General features: G+C 58.0%; 1 protein-coding gene across 2 annotated transcripts in view; it reads left to right on the top strand.

The window, feature by feature from the left end:
* The window catches only part of DNAH17 (dynein axonemal heavy chain 17), a 95,837-nt gene that overhangs the window by 10,364 nt on the left and 68,201 nt on the right, over positions 1-17,272 (top strand). For both annotated transcript variants that reach the window (XM_077854427.1, XM_077854428.1), the window contains exons 12-18: positions 2,616-2,881; positions 3,577-3,772; positions 5,677-5,823; positions 10,207-10,315; positions 11,686-11,789; positions 14,924-15,064; positions 17,087-17,230. In XM_077854427.1, the coding sequence (XP_077710553.1) occupies positions 2,616-2,881; positions 3,577-3,772; positions 5,677-5,823; positions 10,207-10,315; positions 11,686-11,789; positions 14,924-15,064; positions 17,087-17,230 (1,107 nt within the window). The remainder of the gene's footprint in view (positions 1-2,615; positions 2,882-3,576; positions 3,773-5,676; positions 5,824-10,206; positions 10,316-11,685; positions 11,790-14,923; positions 15,065-17,086; positions 17,231-17,272) is intronic.

Here is a 17,272-nt window from a genome sequence, read left to right as displayed (position 1 = left end):
GTCACACGGTTAGCTAGTGAGCAGAGGAGCCGGGATCCCAAACCACCCCCGAGGGTGGCCAGGCGGGAAGGCAGTCGGGATGGCCCCAGGCAGCTCAGGGAGCTGGTGGGCCTTCTGGATCCCCGACGCAGGTGCCAGGACGTTCCTTTGCCAAATTTTAGACGTTGGCTTTTAAAAAATGCAAATGCGACGGAATTTGAAACTCCGCCATGTGAAGAGCGATTAAGTCTTGGATTGAGTTGGCGCTCCAAGCGGAGCATCAGTGGATGCGAATCAACAGAGCACCCCAACGCCGTTCCCGTCTCCGGAACGCCCTTCCCCCTAGGTAGCTGCCTCAGGCCGCCTCTGCGGGCGAGGCCCCCCATCCGTGCCTCCCTGCCCGGCCCCCCGCTTGTCCGTGTGTGTTGATCTCTGCGCGCTCCTTGCCTTCCCAGCTGGAGCGTGAGCGCCCCGAGGACAGGCCCTTGACCCAGGGGCACTCCGAGCCGAGCCGGCACTAGGTGCTTTGGAGCTTTCCCCGTGGAGGGAACTGGCTCCAGACGAGAGGAGCGGACTTGGACTGAGGTCACTGATCTCCAAGGGCGACCCGAGGGCCGAAGGGTCCCTGAACACAGGTTTCCAGCCAGGCCTCCCCGGTGATGGGGTCTCCCAAACCGGAAGACAGTGCTGATCGGGCGAGCCGGGCCGTTAGGATAGTGTGGTTAGGATAGTGTGTCTCAACCCCTATCAGGGGGGCGCCTCCACGCCTCCCCCCCCACCCCCGTGGACTGTGACTTTGTGTTGCGGTCGCTCCAGGAGAGGGGAGCTGGGCTGTCCCGTCCCCTTCGTGAGGAAGAGTGGGGGTGCGTCATCATGCCGAGGGGAAGGCCCCCCCACCCAGGTACCTGCAGGGCTGAGCCTGGAGCCCACCCACCAGGAGCTTCGGGAGGGGGCGGGGGGCGGGGGCAGAGGTGCTGGTTCCGTCCTCTCCCTTCTCTTGAGCTCATCCCCTCTCCTGTTACGGCCTCAGTCCGGCTTTTGCACGCAAAAGGGAAAAGTTCTTCCCTAAATTTTAACTTTGTGCTTTTGCTAGATTGAAAAGAGAAACAAAACAAAACAGAAAGGAAACTGAGGGAGAATACCGTGCCTGTCAACCGTGTCCCCTCCAAATGCGCGGCTTTGTCGTTTCTCTCCCACTTGGCGACTGCTCGCCCTAATGAGGACGGGCCCTGGGGCTCCCAGCCCCCCTGGATTCCCTGCAAGTTCCTGAGCTGCCCCGATGATGAGGCCCCCGTTTCTCACTGTCAGGGATTCACACGCAGCCAGGAATGTTCTAGAGCAATTTTCCGCATGATCTCCTGGCGGAAAATAAAATTAGCTTCCTTCCCAGGAGCCAAAAACTATGTAAATGAGAAAAGGAGAGGAGGCGGGAGGGGAACAGGAAGACAAATAGGGAGGCTCAGGGACCAACAAGACGCACCTTTTTCTCCCAAGCGGCACCTGCCACCCGCATGCCCTGTGGAGCTGAGCTCGGAGCGCCCGGTTCAGGTTCCCCCAGCGGGCCAGCTGCCCCGTCTGGCTTTCGGGGACCTGCAGATGTCTTTTTTTCCTGCAGCTGTGTCCCAATCTTACCCCAAAAGGCCATTTTGGGGACGTTGTATCCCTCAGACCAAAAACTGGGGCAAATCTGAGACCCAGGTCCAGGGCCCCCAGGCACCAGGGCTGTGACAGGTGTGGCCTGAGCATTACTGATCCCCGTTCGCCTGGAGGGCGGCTGTCATTGGCCTGGGTCTTGGATGACCTCAGGCCGCTGTGGAGCTTCCAGAACTCTCTCTGCAGGTTCTCACCCCGTCAGGCCCAGCCTCAGGCCTACACTGCTCCTAGGCTTCCCTGCGCCCCGACCTGGAGCGGTGACCTCCTAGGAAACTCTCCCTCTGATTCCAGCCAGGACCCTAACCGAAACACCCAAAGTGTCTTTCTCTCTTCTACTAAGCTTTTTTATTTTTTAAACGATTCCCACTGTTTACCGTACGTAGATTGCGGGGGTGATGAGCCAGCTCCCTGCAGAGGTACTGGGGGCACAGTCACTGCTTTCAGAAATGTGCTGTGGCACCTCCGGGATTAATTCAGGGCAGTGGCATCCAGCCAGCAGGTCTGCAGGCCCAGCCTTTCCAATCCCGGAAAGGATGCATGACAGGGGACGCAGGCTGTCCCTACTCCCCGGGGACCCAGGTAACCTGGGCTCAAGCCCCCAGGGTCGTGCCCTATACACCTTCCCCAGCTCCCTCTGTGATTTCCTCTGGTCCTCGGGGATGGCGTTATGTCGGCACATGTCACCTGGGCCCCCGTCCCCGCCTCCCCTGCACCTTGCTCAGCCTGACCCCTCTCCTGGGCCTAGAATGTTTCCAGACCTCGGACATAGCTTGTGGTGCTGGGGTGCAGCCAGGCATCTGGGGACTCGGCACATGTCAACATGAGAATCACAGCGGCCTAGAGGTTTTTTGTCCTGACGGGGCAGATGTTCCCGCTCCTCAAGTTTGGCTGCGTGCATGCCCGCAACCACGAAGTTGGAGTGACCCTGGGGATGGGGCAGGAGGTGGGACCTCGGCGAAGGCGCATCCCTCGTTTCTCCCCAGCTCCTGCATATGTGCGGGGGCCTCCTGGAGCGGCCCCTGATCCTTGCGGAGGTGGTGCCCAGGTACTCAGTCATGCTGGAGCTGTTTGACGCCGAGCTGGACAATGCCAAGACCTTGTATGACGCGCAGCTTGCGGCCTCTGCGGACGGCAACGTCCCCCCGATCCACAAAAACATGCCGCCAGTGGCCGGGCAGCTCAAGTGGAGCCTGGAGCTGCAGGAGAGGCTGGAGGCGCCCAGGAGGGACCTGAAGTACATAGAACACCCGTGAGTCGCGGTGCCACCCGGGGCCACCCGTGGGCAGCATGCCCCTGAGGCTGTGGGAGCCCAGCAGGGTCTCTCCTGACTCCCCGAGGGCGGGAGGGCCAGTCCCACACTTGACGTCGGCCAAGCCTGTCCTTCCCAAAGCACGATCCCCAAAGAGACCCCGTCCGGTGTCCCTCGTCCTCTGGGTGCCTTCTCAGTGAGCGCGGCCAGTAAGGAGCTGCTCGCCCTGCCCTAGCCGGTCAGCCTGCTGGATAGTAACAAAGACCCCCCCGAGTTAGGGCAGACCCTGGCTATTTCATCAGGGCTCGCCATGGCGGGTGAGGGGCGTGGCCACTGTCACTGTCACTGCGTCTGGCAGAGACTGGAAGGCAGGCAGAGGGGGGGCGCGCCCTGACTGGACGCTGCTGGCCTGGGGGCTGGAAGGGGGGGAGCCTGTGTGGTTGGGCTGGGCGCCTACTTGGCTCTCTCCGGCTGCTCCTAAGCTGGGAGGGAAGCTGGCAGTCATCAACCGAGTTCTGGCCACTTGGGACCTGTGGCTACAGAGGTGATGGCTTGGCTTCCTGGCCCAGCTGCTGCAGGTCGAGGGCCATGGTCCTCCCAGCCCCGAGGAAACAACGCTGGCTGCCTGGGCACATGTAGGGCGCTTGAAGAGGCCCCGACGGAGGCGTGCCCCTCAGCACCCCGTCCGATTCCAGGGTCATGTCCAGCTCAGAGGCCAAGCTGATCTACCAGAAGTACGATGAGATGATAGAGCTGCTGAGGCGCTACCGGGAGAAGACCTACCAGCAGTGGGTGGCAGGCGTGGACCAGGATTGCCACTTCAACCTGGGGCAGCCCCTGATACAGCGGGACCCCGCCACCAACCTCATCCAAGTCAACTTCAGCAAAGCGGTGGGTGCCGTCCCACCACTGGGCCCCGGAGGCGTCCGTGTCAAGGGCCTCGTGGGGACCAGGGCCCCACGGCAGGTGGCGGGCGGCGGGTGGGAGAAGCCCAGAGCCCGCCGTTGCCGCTGAGGCTGGTTCCCTTCCCCCAAAGCACGGGCTTGTGGGGGCTGGTGTCTGTGACGTATTTAGCTGCAGCTTTGGTCCTTAAGGCTGAAGCACGTCCAGGAGGTATTTCACACACGAGACAGGAGCATCCCTGAAAGCAGCCCCGGTGACTACGCTCCCTTAAAGCGTGGCTGCCTTTCACGGATCCCAAGAGGAAACGTCGACTTGAGGATTGACAGGAGCGTGCAAAGAAAGGTCTTTGCAGGATCTGAACAGATGGGCCCTCTGGTCAAGTCAGGGCGGTGGACGGAACTCCCAGCGGGCTGCAGGGCATGCGTCCTGTGTCCCAGGGCTGAGCCAGAGCACCCAGGACAGAGGTGGGGTGGCCCGGGTTCCTGCAAGGATGTGTCTGCCCCGCTCTGAACCGCCCCCCCCCCGCAGTGACACTGCAGGTTTCCTCTGAAACCTCCTCCTCCTCCCCTATAATTTATTCTTTTTTAAGAAAAAATTCAATAAATACTTAGCACCTACTTTGTGTATGTGCTTGGAATAAATTAGTGAACCAGACAGACAAAGATCTCTGTCCTGGAGCCTACATCTTGCTGGAGGAGGAAGAGGCCAGGGAGAAGGAAAGGAAGGGGGGAGGGGGGGAGCAGGTGGGAGGAGGGGGGCGGGAGGGAGCACAGAGGAGTGTAACAGCGGGAAGGTGCTTAACTCCGGGAGGCGGGAGGCGATGGTGAGTCTCTGGGCAGGCTTGAGGAGCATCCACAGAGCGGGGCACGGGGCGCGGGTTCAGGTGTTGGCCGAGACTCCCCGGAGGTCAGGGAGGTGGTGGCCAGCACGCTGGGGGAAAGGCCTTTGAGGGCGGCGGGGGCGGCGGGGGCGGCGGGCTGTAGGACGGGCAGGGGCCTGGGTGGGAGTGGGGTGAGCAGAGCGCTGGGGTGGGAGGGGAGGGGGGTGGAGGGGGGAGGACGGCCCCACTGAGAGCGTCCAGGGCCACGGAAGGGCCATGGGTGTTTATGCTAGTGACACGGCCGCCGTGGCAGGTTCGGGAGCAGAGGGGGTCCCTCCAGGTGCTGCGTGTGAACAGGCTGGGGGCGGGTGGCCGGGGCGGGGTTGGGGGGTGGCGTGGGAAGACCAGCGGGCCTTCTGCCGTGGTTCAGGGGAGAGGCCATGAGAAAGAAGGTGGTGGCCCGGGGCCAGCGTGGCAGCGACGGGGGTGTGAGGGCTCCTGGATTTCGATCACAGAGCCCGCGAGACTCTGGGTGGGTTGGAAATAGAGTCTTCGAGGAAGACGGGACCAGCCCCAGCATTTCCGGGCTGCGCGACTGGGAGGATGGACCTGCCGTCAGCCGGGGGTGGCCTGCAGAGCCGGCCTCGGGGCCCCACTGCTCTGCTCTGGCCACGGCAGGCTCGAGACGCCACATGGACATCCAAATGGAGACACTGAGCGGGCAGGCGGATTCGGGAGTCTGCGGGTCGGGAGGGAGGTCTGGGTTGGGGTCTGGGTGTCTGCCATGCGTGAGTGGTTCTTACAGCCATGCTCGGGGGTGGGGGGGTGAGGCCACTGAGGCGACAGTAGAGCCAGAGGGATGACACCCTGCGACTCTCGGGCATGCACATCCCTACAGGGTCAAGCAAGCCTGATGGCGGCGCCTGGGAGGGCCTGGTGTCCTGGATGCCAAGAGGAGGGCGTGTGCCCAGGACGGGGAGTGAGCAGGGAGTGACGGCCTTGGCTTGTGTCGCTAAGTGCCATGCCACTGGGGGCACGCCCTCACCTCCTCTGTCGTCTTGATTGGCCTTAGCTGGTGGCGGTTCTGAGAGAAGTCAAGTACCTGGGCTTCCAGCAGCAGAAAGAGATTCCAGCCAGTGCCGAGAATCTGTTCTCACAGCACGAAACCTTCCGGAGGTTTGTGGGCAACCTGGAACTCATCGTTGGCTGGTACAATGAGGTGAGCTGATGTAGTTTTGTCTCCTTTGCCAAGTTTTGTGTTTTGTTCAGAGCGTAGGACCTCCGAGGGCAGGACAGGGAGCGCGCTTGCACGTCGGAGATGTGGCGCGAGCCACTCCACTACTGCTGCACACGGTGGAAGCAAAGCTGGTGACAACTCAGCACAGCCGATGCTGGAAGCTTCCAGTGGACTTTGGCTCATGTTCTGGCTCCATGACTGCTTAGAGGGGCCTTCATCTCCTAAATGTATTTTGCTCAGGGTAACATCGGTCATTCTATTACGCCACTCACGCGTAGCAGGGTGGGCATCTCCTGGAACCCGGCCGGGGTTACAAATGTCCCGGCGGCACGCGGTGAGGGGGTGCAGTGAGAGAGCCGCCCATTGAGGTAGGCTGGGGCGGGGCCAAGTCCCCGTCAGCTCTGAGGATCCAGGTTCCATTTGGGGGCTCCTGGTGGCTCAGTCAGTCGGGCATCCAACTCTTGATCTCGGCTCGGGTCTCGATCTCGGGGTCGTGAGTTCAAGCCCCACATCGGGCTCCACGCTGGGCATTTGAACAGGCTTTAAAAAAAAAAAAAAGAATTCCTCTTCAATCAGATCTGGGGACCTGGCCCAGGGGATTGTGAAGAAGCTGGTTCTGAGTAAGAGCAACTGACTGGGGGACACAGGCTCCTGGCACCGGGGCCGTCTGTCCGGAGCACCCCCTTCCTGGCACGAGAACCCCTGGGAGCTGAGTGGACTGGGGCCACCGCGGGCCGCCGCAGGCACCCCCTTCCATGCAGACCCCACCCGCAGCTCCCTCTTGTGCCATCGGTGCCACAGGACCTTAACTCCCGCCCAAGCACGGCGGATTAGGGTGGACGTGGGCTCCGCGCGAGTTCCCTGGGGCCGCTGCCACGACCGGCCGCGGGCTGAGTGGCTTCGGACAGCGGACAGCGCGGCTTTACTCTCTGCCAGTTCCAGAGGTCGAAGTCCAAGATCTGTTTCCTTCTGCTAAAGTCGCCGACGTGTCAGCAGGGCTGCTTCCTCCCGGGCGCTCCACTGGGCTACTCTGCTTCTTTGTTTTTCCCACCTCCTCGAGGTCACTGCTCCCCCAGCTCCGCCTTGGGATGACCGCCCCTCCCAACCCCCAGTCTCTGCCTCCCTCTTCTCAGGACCTTGTGATTGCACTGCCCCCCCCCCCCCGATAATCCAGGATGAGCTCCCCGCGCCAAGGTCTTCAGCCAAATCACATCCGAAAACTCTCTTTTGCCTGGCAGCAGATCCTAGGGGCTCGGGTGCGGATGTCTTCGGGGAGCCCTTGGGCCCACCATGCCCACCTCATCTGGGAAAGGGCCAGCAAGAGTCCCTCCACTTGGGAATTGGAATCGGGTGCCAGCCTCCTTCACGTGGGAGCCACAGGAGGCGGAGGAACAGGGAAGGACAGAGGCACAGGCTGCAGCAGGAAGGGAGCGGGAGCGGGGAGCGCAGCTGGCGGCCAGAGAGGCCCCCCACAGAGGAGGAGCCTGGACGTGGACGTGGCTGGTCCCGTCCCTGTGGGTCCTCCAGATGCGTGCATGTCCCAGGCTTTCCTGTTTGTGGAGGTTCTGCACCCCCTCAGGAGACCTGCACCAGCTCCAGCAGGCCGATGGTTCTTGCAGCCAGCCTGCACGCGCCCCCCACTTGCACCCAGCCTGGTGCTCCCCAGATCCCCCGAAACAACCGTCCGGGACCAGGAATGTTTCGTTTTTCTGCTCCGCGTCTCAGATCTGTCCCAGAGATGCTTCTGCTCCCGGGTTCCTGACCTGGGGGCCTCTTCCCTTGAGCCACAGGGCCGGGCCTCTTGTGGCCTCCCCTGGCCTGTCTCCTAGGGGCCCCAGCAGGAGGGCCCTGGGAGGGGAGCTCCTCCACCCGCCGCCCTGCCCCCCGCCCCCCACTCGGTGCCCTCTGAGCTGGCGGTCACTAGAGCACAGCAGGCCACGCACCTCCCTCCTGTGACAGCAGGAAACAGCAGGAAGGTGTGAATCCAAAGGTGCTTCTGGGACCCAGGCCTTGCTTACCCAACACGTCGTGGATGGGATGGTGGCCAGTAACGCCGTGTGTCTGATGGGGCCCAGGAATCTGGTGTTGCCAACAGAAGAGTGAGAACATCACCAAAGGATTGCGAGCGAGGCCCTGGGGAGCCTGAGTAAATCCCTGCCCTTGGCAGAAGGGACCTCCTTCAAGAACATGCTGGAAAAGCCGAAGGCGAGGCGCCATCACGTAGGTTTGTCAGAGATCATCGCGGCCACCCCGCTCCTGCTCCGCCACACCCGGCAAAGAATCGAGCCGGGATCTGTTCCTTACCCCGTGCCACCAATTAGGATATGGTCGTAACGCCCCCAAAATGTGTTCAGTAGAAACTACGGTCACCTCGTTTTCATTAATTTCATTTTTTTCAAGATAAAAATTTAATCTCTGTCGTCTGTGCGGCCAACTACAAAACACCGGTGTCTGCCGTAAGCGCGTTTCCTCGACTTGGCTTCTCTGGGAGCAACTGTCTTCAGACTCCGAGGGTTTGGCGTCCGCCCGCCCCAGAGCACCTCCCAGCCGCGGCGCTGCGACAAGTGTCCACGGGCTCCTCCCAGAGCAGAAGGCTCCCGGCGGCGGCGAGCCAGGGGAAGGTAGTGCAACCAGGCTCGCTCACGTCTCACAGCGTCGGAGCGGAGGGGGAGCCGTGGTGCCTCGAGGAATGCGCTGCGGGGTCTGCGGGAGCACCCGCGTGTGCTCCCCGGGGACAGTGCCCTGAAGATGTGAGTTTACAACCTCGGCTGTGACAAGGCACACAGGACGCACAGGTTACGGCGTGAATCTCCTCACCACGAGCTTCGGTTACTCGGGCCATTACAGCACGACAGTGACATTCAGCTACTCCTCTGGGCCATCACGGGGCGGGGGGGAATAGGCAATGAATGAGTGGGCTCCCCGAGTCCCCGAGCGTCCGCGTCGTTCGTGGGCGAGCGCTCCCGGCCGGGCTGGCCCCGACGCACCTGCCGTCTCCGCCCGCCACCAGGGGCTCAGCCCCCTCTCCCAGCTCCCTAGGTTCTGTCGAAAGGGCTCCCCCCGCGACTCCATTCCCAGGAGTTAGTTCCTAAACGTACCAAAGAGGCGCGTCATGAAACGGTCTCGCTTGACACACGGTCTCCAGGCAAGGGTACCAAGGACGGGGAAGAGACCGCGGTTTAGTATCTAAGCTCCCATGAGAAGACCCAACACTCCACGTTCACTCGCTCCGTGATCCCCGTGGATGCCTTCTCTTATTTCTGTCCAGTTGCTCCTGGCGACAAGCTCTTAAGCTTTATTTCTCTGCCCTGGACCACCCACTTGGAGGGCAAACCACCGGAAACACTTGAGGGCAGAGGTCCGCAGGGCTCCCCGTGGAAGCACCAGGTGTGTGGAAGGTATGCCAGGTGGCGGGCATCTAGTGTACAGCTCTAGTTCTACACGTATCCCTCACTTTCGAGAGTAGGAGTGTCCTCGAAAAGTTATGCAAAACTAAAATGTTGCTAAATAGAGGGGCTCCCGGGTGGCTCAGCAGGTTGCGCATCTACCTTCAGCCTAGGGTGTGATCCTGGGGTCCCGGGATCGAGTCCCGCATCGAGCTCCCTGCGTGGAGCCTGCTTCTCCCTCTGCCTGTGTCTCTGCCTCGCTCTCTGCTTCTCATGAATAAATAAATAAAATTTTAAAAATTTTCCAGATGGAGATTCCAGAACTTAAATGGTGCTTGTGATTTAAAGGAATAATTTCTAAAACCTGGATACACCCTCCTTCTCCTTTTCCTCCCTCCCCCTGGTTTGTGAACTGACATTGCTTCAGGCAATTAAACTAATTTCTTAGAGCAGGGGAGGACCGTACCAAGACTGTAGAGCCTGTCCTGTCGCTCCGACCTGCTCACGACTCGAACGGCTTCCCTGCAGATCCCGGATCTCCTGTAGGTAACAAAAATGCACATTTTGGATTCGTGACCAAGGAGAGATTCTGAGCCCAGGCCTGCTCCAGTTTACCTGCGTCTGTTTCTTTATAGGATTCTAAGCCAAATAAAAACAGTTTGGGATCGTGCACTCCCTGGTCGTCCCGTTATCACCTTTCCTTCCATCTCTGCCCCGTACCGTGGGTAACGAAGACTTAAGTGTATGCATAAATCCTTGGTGACAAGAATAGTCTTACAAGTTGAAATCTCAAAAACAAACAAACAAACAAAAAAAAGTTGAAATCTCCTGGAATTTGATTTTTACGTAATTCCCCATTAAATGACACTAATTGTAATTGGTTTGGTTGGCACCAAGTGATAAGACCCTTACCGTGAGACCGTTTTAAATCTGGTGGGATTTGGAACAGAGGCCTTGAAACCCGGCCTTTGTGTTTCAGATAAAGACCACGTTGACGGATGTAGAGCTTCCACTAATAAAGTCAGAACTGGAAGCAACCGATGTCAAATTATCACGTGCTGAAACCACGCTCTTCTGGAACAGCGAAGGTACCAAAGCCACATTCGTCTCACCTGTGGGCTCCACTTGGGAGGGCGGGGAGGGCGGGTGGGGGTCCAATCCGTCCAGCGTCTGTCCTCTGACCCTCGCGAGTGGCTGCTTCTGCCGCTTTGACAGCAACGGGGTTATGTTTAAGGCCAAAGGATAGTTCCACCTGCTTGCCCTTGTCCCAAGGAGACCATTTGTGTCACTTAGGAAAGTAATCCGGCAAAGACCCCTTGGATATCTCTCAGGGTCCCAAAGGCTCCACGGGGAGCTTGTGGGGCCTGGGGCTTCGTGGTGGTTCCCCACGCAGGTACGGTGGGCGGTCCCAGGGTAGGCGTCAGAGGAGCAGAAAGACGTGTGCCGGGGATCCCCGGGTGGCTCAGCGGTTTAGCACCTGCCTTTGGCCCAGGGCGCGATCCTGGAGTCCCGGAATCGAGTCCCGCGTCGGGCTCTCGGCATGAAGCCTGCTTCTCCCTCTGCCTGTGTCTCTGCCTCTCTTTCTCTCTCTCTCTCTCTATCATAAATAAATAAATAAATCTTAAAAAAAAAAAAAAAGACGTGTGCCCATGAGGCAGCAGACCCCCCCTCCCCAACCTCCTTCACCCCTGGACCCACCTCAGTGGGCACCACCACCAGGGCTCTCCCCTGAGGCCTGCCTTGTGCCATCCTTTTGGCCCTCTGCAGCCATGTCCTGCCTCTACTGTCTCCATGAGAACGTGGACTGTCCAGCTCCCTAAAGCCAGGGTCGGCCTGGACTTTGTGCGCAGAGAAGCCTGTACTTCTTCTCACCGCTGCCCAAGGACACCCCTCTTTCCAGCCGCTTCGGCCCAGACTAGTCACTACGCTCAAGTGCCACCAGGGCCTCTGCTGGTGGTTGGAGGGGCAGGGGCGCATGGGGTGCGGGGTCCCCGGGTGGAACGAATGACCCACCTATTTGGGGAGAGGCCAGTCCTGCTTCCAAAGACACACCATGGGTGTTGCTCCTCAACGTGGCATCCACGGAGCTCTCGAGCGGGAGACGTGTTTTCCCAGAGCTCTCGTGTAACGATGAGCACTCAGCCAGCGCAAGAGAAGTGTTCCTCTTACTGAATGGTTCCTTCTGTAAGACCTTTGTAGGCTGCGTTCCTCCACCCATATATCAAGGTTTAAGTAATGACAACGCCCCAGCAATTACTGCCCACCGCGGCACCCCCATGGGACCTCACGACACGCCGCCTTGCACCACCCCCGTCTCCGCCCCGCCAACCTCTGAGCCGGGAGATTCTTACCGTTTCTGACTCAGGCCGTCACTGGGTTCAGATCTCCTCTGGTTTGTCACAGTTTCTGCATTGTGGCTCACGCTCATCTCACCACCACCTTTATGTTTACATTTTAGGTGTGTTAGAATATATTCAAGAGATGCGAGAAATCCTCCACAACTTGCAGAACAGGATACAAAAAGCAAAGCAAAATATAGATGGGATTTCTCAGGCCATGAAGGTGAGTAAGCGGCAAGGCACCGAGCGGGGCTTAATCCGAGGCCCAGGAGAGGGTCCCTGGGTAAAGGGACCACGCGGAGAAGCTCTTAAGAAGGGCCAAAGGCAGCGGGAACTTGCTGTCTGAGGCTCTGGACCACACGGCCATGTAGAGGTGGTCCAGGGCAGGGAAGTCCCGGGCCGGCCCGCAGAGGTCAGTTCTGTTCCATTCTGTTGAGCTCAGCAAGAGAGCTTGCGGGGTCCCCTCTGTGCCAGGCGGGCACCGGGAGCAAGGGGCGGGCGGGTGTACGGAGGCTCAGCCCCGCTCTGTGAAGCACCGAGGCGACTTCCACTCAAGTCCAATCCAGGAAATGGGGTGTGTGGGGGGGGATACCCTACACTAGCCTCCCCACGGTCTGTCATCAAGGCCCTGATGCACAGAGGCGTCCACGGAACACGTCCCAGGGCAAGTTTTAACTCTCCCCGGTCGTTAGTTTTCAAGGTCTACTGTGTGGCTCCACTTTGTGTTCGAAACAGTCACGTGTAGGCTGTGTTTCTCCATCACGATATCACGGTATATACGGTGTATAATGACAACGCCCACCGCGGCACTCCCGTGGGACCTCAGGTCACGCAGCCTTGCACCACCACCCCCTCCGCCCCACCAACCTCTGAGCCGGGAGATTCTCATGTTTCTGACTCAGGCCGTCATTGGGTTCGAACCTCCTCTGCCTTGTCACAGTGTGAGCCCCCTTTTCTGCATTGTGGCTCACGCTCACCTCACCGCCATCCACTCAGGTGTATTCCGTAAACCGTAGGCAAGGATCATTGCCCCTCACTGTTTATTTTTCCTGATTCAGTTGTCATTTGAGTAGAACATCTCCCCAGGATGTGTCTGCAGGCAGGAAGTGTGCATTGATGACATACTGTCTGGGTCCTTGCTTGTGTCTCTTGACTTCACCTCACTGACAGCCATCCCGCCCAGGCAAAGGATGTCTGGATATGGTCCTTTCCTTTCAATGGTCTAGAAACATCTCTAGTGAGCTCGGGCTGCCCCGATGAAGCCCACCAACCCGGCCGCTAAAACAACAGAAGTGTATCTGCTCACAGTCCTGGAGGCTGGACCTCCGAGATAGGGGGAGCCTTCCGGGCTGGTTCTCCGGACGCCTCTCTCCGGGGCTCGCAGACGGCCGTCTCCTCCCGTGTCCTCATGTGGACAGACGTACATCCTCTGTACGCATCCGTGTCCTGAGCTCCTCTCCTTAAAAGGACACCCACAAGATTGGCTTTGGGCCCGCCCTAGTGACCCCATTTTAATTCAATCACCTCTTTAAAAACCCATCTCCAAATACAGGCCTTGGTGCCTGTATTGTATTGGTCAGGGCCTCCCCCTGGGAATCTGGGGGACACAATCAGCCATCATGGTCTCCGTCTCGTAGCCTCACGTTGACAAGGCAAGGGGCGGAGTGGCTGTCCCATGGGCTCCCCTGCTCTCTCTGGAGACACGGCGTCAAGTTCCTCATTGCCCTCAGGGCTCAGAAACGCCACCGCGCTGTGTCCAGATGTGAGCCCCCTCCTGTCACTGTCCCCTGGACCTGGTTAGATGTGAAATGGGCCGTATTTGCCCAGTTCGTGAGTGGGCACCTTCTGCACTCGTTCACTCGCTCGCGCATATCCCCGTCGGGAACTCACAGTCTCCACGTTCACCACGGGGCCCACGAGGACGAGAGGAGTGATGCTGCCACCGGCTCAGGCCGCTGGGGCTAGCCGTGCGTGCTGACGTGGCTCGCCCTCTGCGTCAGAGCAGCAAAGACGCCCTGAAGGAGGGGAGGCCAGGGCCCGGGCTCGCTGTCCTGGTGTGCCTGGCTGCTGCCACCCGACGCCGCAGGCTTAGACGGCTCTCGGCTCCAGAGGCGGGCTCATGGCGAGGGCTGCTTCCTGGCTTGCGGATGCTCACCTTCTCACTGTGTCCTCTCGTGGTGGAGACAGAGTTTAGTCTCTGCCTTTTCCTGTAAGGACACTAATCCCATCGTGGGGGCCTCACCCTCGTGCCCTTGTCTGGCTGGCCCTGACCACCTCCCACATTAATCCCAGGTACGGGGAGAGTAATCACGCCGGCCTCTCGGGCCTGGCCCCTCGTCATCTCCTCCCTACCTCCTTTCAGAAGCTGCTGCAGGGCCGAAAGGCGAGGGGTGGATGGCGGGCCAGCTCACTCAGGCTTCGGCTGCAGGGGTGAAGTCTGGAGGAACCCTGGCCCTCCCAGGCACAGGCCCTCCCATGGGTTACTCCATCCAAAAGTCAACAGCAAAACAAGACCATAGGTAGCATCTGACTCCTTAGCTGAGTGAGAAAATCAAGTAATTTTTAAAGAAGACAATTCAAATCAGTCCTTTAGACCTGAAGTAAGTAATTTAAAAAAAAAAAAAAAAGGTATATATAGTTATCAGATACTGGGCAGAGGAGGGAGGCAGGTGAGCTAAGCCCTGTCGTTCACACCAGAGGCTCAAGATGGTCTGGACGTGGCTAAATCCAACATAGAGTCCCACAAACCTTCTAGGGCACTGCGGATAGCTATCGGGGTAGAGCTGAAGTTCCCACTGGGAAACAGGGCAGGGGGATGGAGAGGGCTGGGGCCAAGGGGGAACACGTTTTGTCCAGAACCTGCTATGGGTTTCATTGCCATATGTGTATCACTCTGATGAAAATTTAAGATTAAAAAAAATCTAATTATTGGATAATTGAGTAAAAGCAAAATTATAATTATAGATGACTAGCATCCTTGCAGCAGGACTCCCAGTTGCAGGAGGGCCAGAGCCCCCCATTCCCCGCACCTCCCTGCCCCAAGTCAGTTGCCCCCACAAAAGGGACTCATCCCCACTAGACCTGCTATTTGCAGCTATGGACGCTTGGCCCAGCTCTGCCCATACAGCCCTGACCCCAGGGTGACTCCTCTGGGCTAGTTGGGTAAAGCCTCCCAGTGGTCTCCTCGCTGCCCCGAGCCCCTGACTGGTTTGGAGGTGCCTGGCAATCCCTCAGGGGCTCCCAGGCCTCTCTGAGGGACAAGGACATTCATACTGACGAGCATGGGGCGAAGCCGGGAGACCACAGGCATTTTCCCCCCCAGTGTTTGTTTTCCTCACTCCCCCCTTTTCCTGACAGGACTGGTCTGCCAACCCGATGTTTGAGAGGAAGGACAATAAGAAGGAAGCCCTGCTGGACTTGGAGGGGAGGGTGGTCAATTCTAACAAGCGCTACGCTGCGGTCAAGGACGCTGGCCTGAAGATCCAAGCCATGGTCGCGGTGAGGAATCAGCCAGAGGGGCCTCCGACAGGCCGCTCACTCTTGGTAGAAGAGGGAGAGCCAGAGATGCCATAAGAATGACGTTAGGGTCATAGAAGGCTACGATCTCTAGTCTGGGAGTCTTATTTTCAAGAAGCAGACTATCCTAAACGTACACTTGTTAGCCAGGTTCCTCTTGCAATGAGTCCCGCCCTCCTCTGTGCTAAGGGGTCGGCACCCCCTACCCTGCACAGAGCAGTACGGACAAGTGACATCTTTGTACGAGGTCAACACGTCTTGTTTCCCTGAGAAGCACTGTGTGAGGCGGGCACTGAGTGTGTACCCGGTGTCCTTCAGGGTCTCCCATCATGAGCGTGAGGAGGAATGTGGAACGAACGTGTGTACGTGGTGCATGGGTACCAACACGTTTAAATCAGGGTGCTGTGCAAGCACACACGTTGCACTCCCGAGAGCATAGGTTGTCCCTTTCTGCCAACAGCCTCAACAGCCGTGGGCCTCACTCTGAGGGACGTGCTGCCTCGTTCTGAGGGAGGAGGCAAGATGGTCACCAGGCGCCCCTGGAAGCACCGCCTGGGTTCCTGCCAGTGTGGGGGTTCTCATGCCTTCCTCACTTGGCAGCTGTTTCTTTCTAGCTCGCAGGTTAGCTTATTTCTGAGGCAAATATAAAAGGTGGAGCTCTGCATTGGCCTGAAAAAGAGAAAATTCTCCCTTGAGCTCAAGATATTTTCAGTTTTCTGGGGGTTTCCCAGTGCTTGGTACAAAATCATGGATATGGACTTAAATGATGGATCATCACCCCAGACAGCCTGTGGGCCCCACTGGGTGGAGGGTCTATGGTTGGCTGTTCTCATGGTCAAGCCATTGCTTGGAAGGTCATTACCCTAATGGAGTGACTTGACTGGACCAAAATATTTTATCTCGTTCTCAGATCCTCTTCCTTTCCCCTCTGCTGTGGTGCCAGAAGGTCTCCTAAATTAAGATGTTAAACTGCAAACATGACTTGGAAGAATTAACCAATTAATCTGCAACACTCTCAGATGTGTTGGAAATGGGTGTTGGCCAGGGTAGGGGAAGGGTTCACAGCGCAGCAACAAGACAGGCGGAGAGCCAGGGCAGCAGCGGGCAGGAACCTAGGAGAAGTGGAGACCAGCAAGCCGACAAGGCTTTGTTGTCATAGTTGCCAGAGTCTTCTATGCATACGATAGTCATTTGAACCATTTCTTTCTACCTTACACTGAAGTTATTTAGGTCTGTGTCTTCTTTCCCCTCTTAGAACATAATTGCTTGAGGGTGTGAACTGGGTCATAGTCATCGTTTTGTTCCCTATGGCACCTCAGTGTCTTAAAGATTTATCTATCCTCCCATCCACATATCCATCCATCCATCCATCCATCCATCCACACATCTATCCACTCATCCATCCATCTGTCCTCCTATCTACAAATTCATTCACCCATCCATCCACCCATCCATCCACCCATCCATCCACTCAACATGCCAACCACCTATCCATCCATTCCCTAGCTCCTGCTTTGTCCCAGGCATCCTGCTGTATGCGTAAGGCACAATAGTGAAAAGGACAATCAACCCCTATCCTCATATGGCTTGGCATCAAGAGGAGATACAGACTAGACACACATACATAAAGGCATTCAGGGTTGTCATCCATGCCATGGTAGGCACAAATAATGGATTGCTAGAGGGAATACAGGTGAGAAGCAGGGACAGAAGTCAAATCTGAGATGAATGGGAGGTAGTGAAGAAGGGCTTTCCTTTGTGGGGAGGTGACATCTGGGCTGAAACCTAGAAGAAGCTAGATGTGGCCAGAATGGGAGGGAGAAGCCTATGCAAAGACCCTAATGCAGGAAAGCATCTGGCAGATTCGAGAAGCAAAAAAGCAGTTCTGTGTGTCTGGAGTAGGGGAACAGGGACAAGAGCGTCCCAGAGTTGCCAAGAGAGCTGGTTAAAGAGTGAACGGGTGAGCCCGTGAAATGGCAGCCAGCCGTGTGGTCCTATTTGCAGGAAAATGCTGAACTCTTCAGAGCAGATACGACCAGCCAGTCCTGGAAAGACTATGTCAACTATGTCGACAACATGGTCCTGGACGAGTATGACCATTTCATCCACAAATCTCTGAATTACTTCATAGACAACATGGTCCTGGATGTGAGTTATAAGTATAAGATACTCATAGATTTGTGCTATAAA

Source organism: Canis aureus, chromosome 16, assembly GCF_053574225.1.
Source record: "Canis aureus isolate CA01 chromosome 16, VMU_Caureus_v.1.0, whole genome shotgun sequence".
Lineage (NCBI taxonomy): Eukaryota > Metazoa > Chordata > Mammalia > Carnivora > Canidae > Canis > Canis aureus.
The sequence above is the reverse complement of the archived record's forward strand: the minus strand, read 5'-3'. Positions and strand labels throughout refer to the sequence as shown.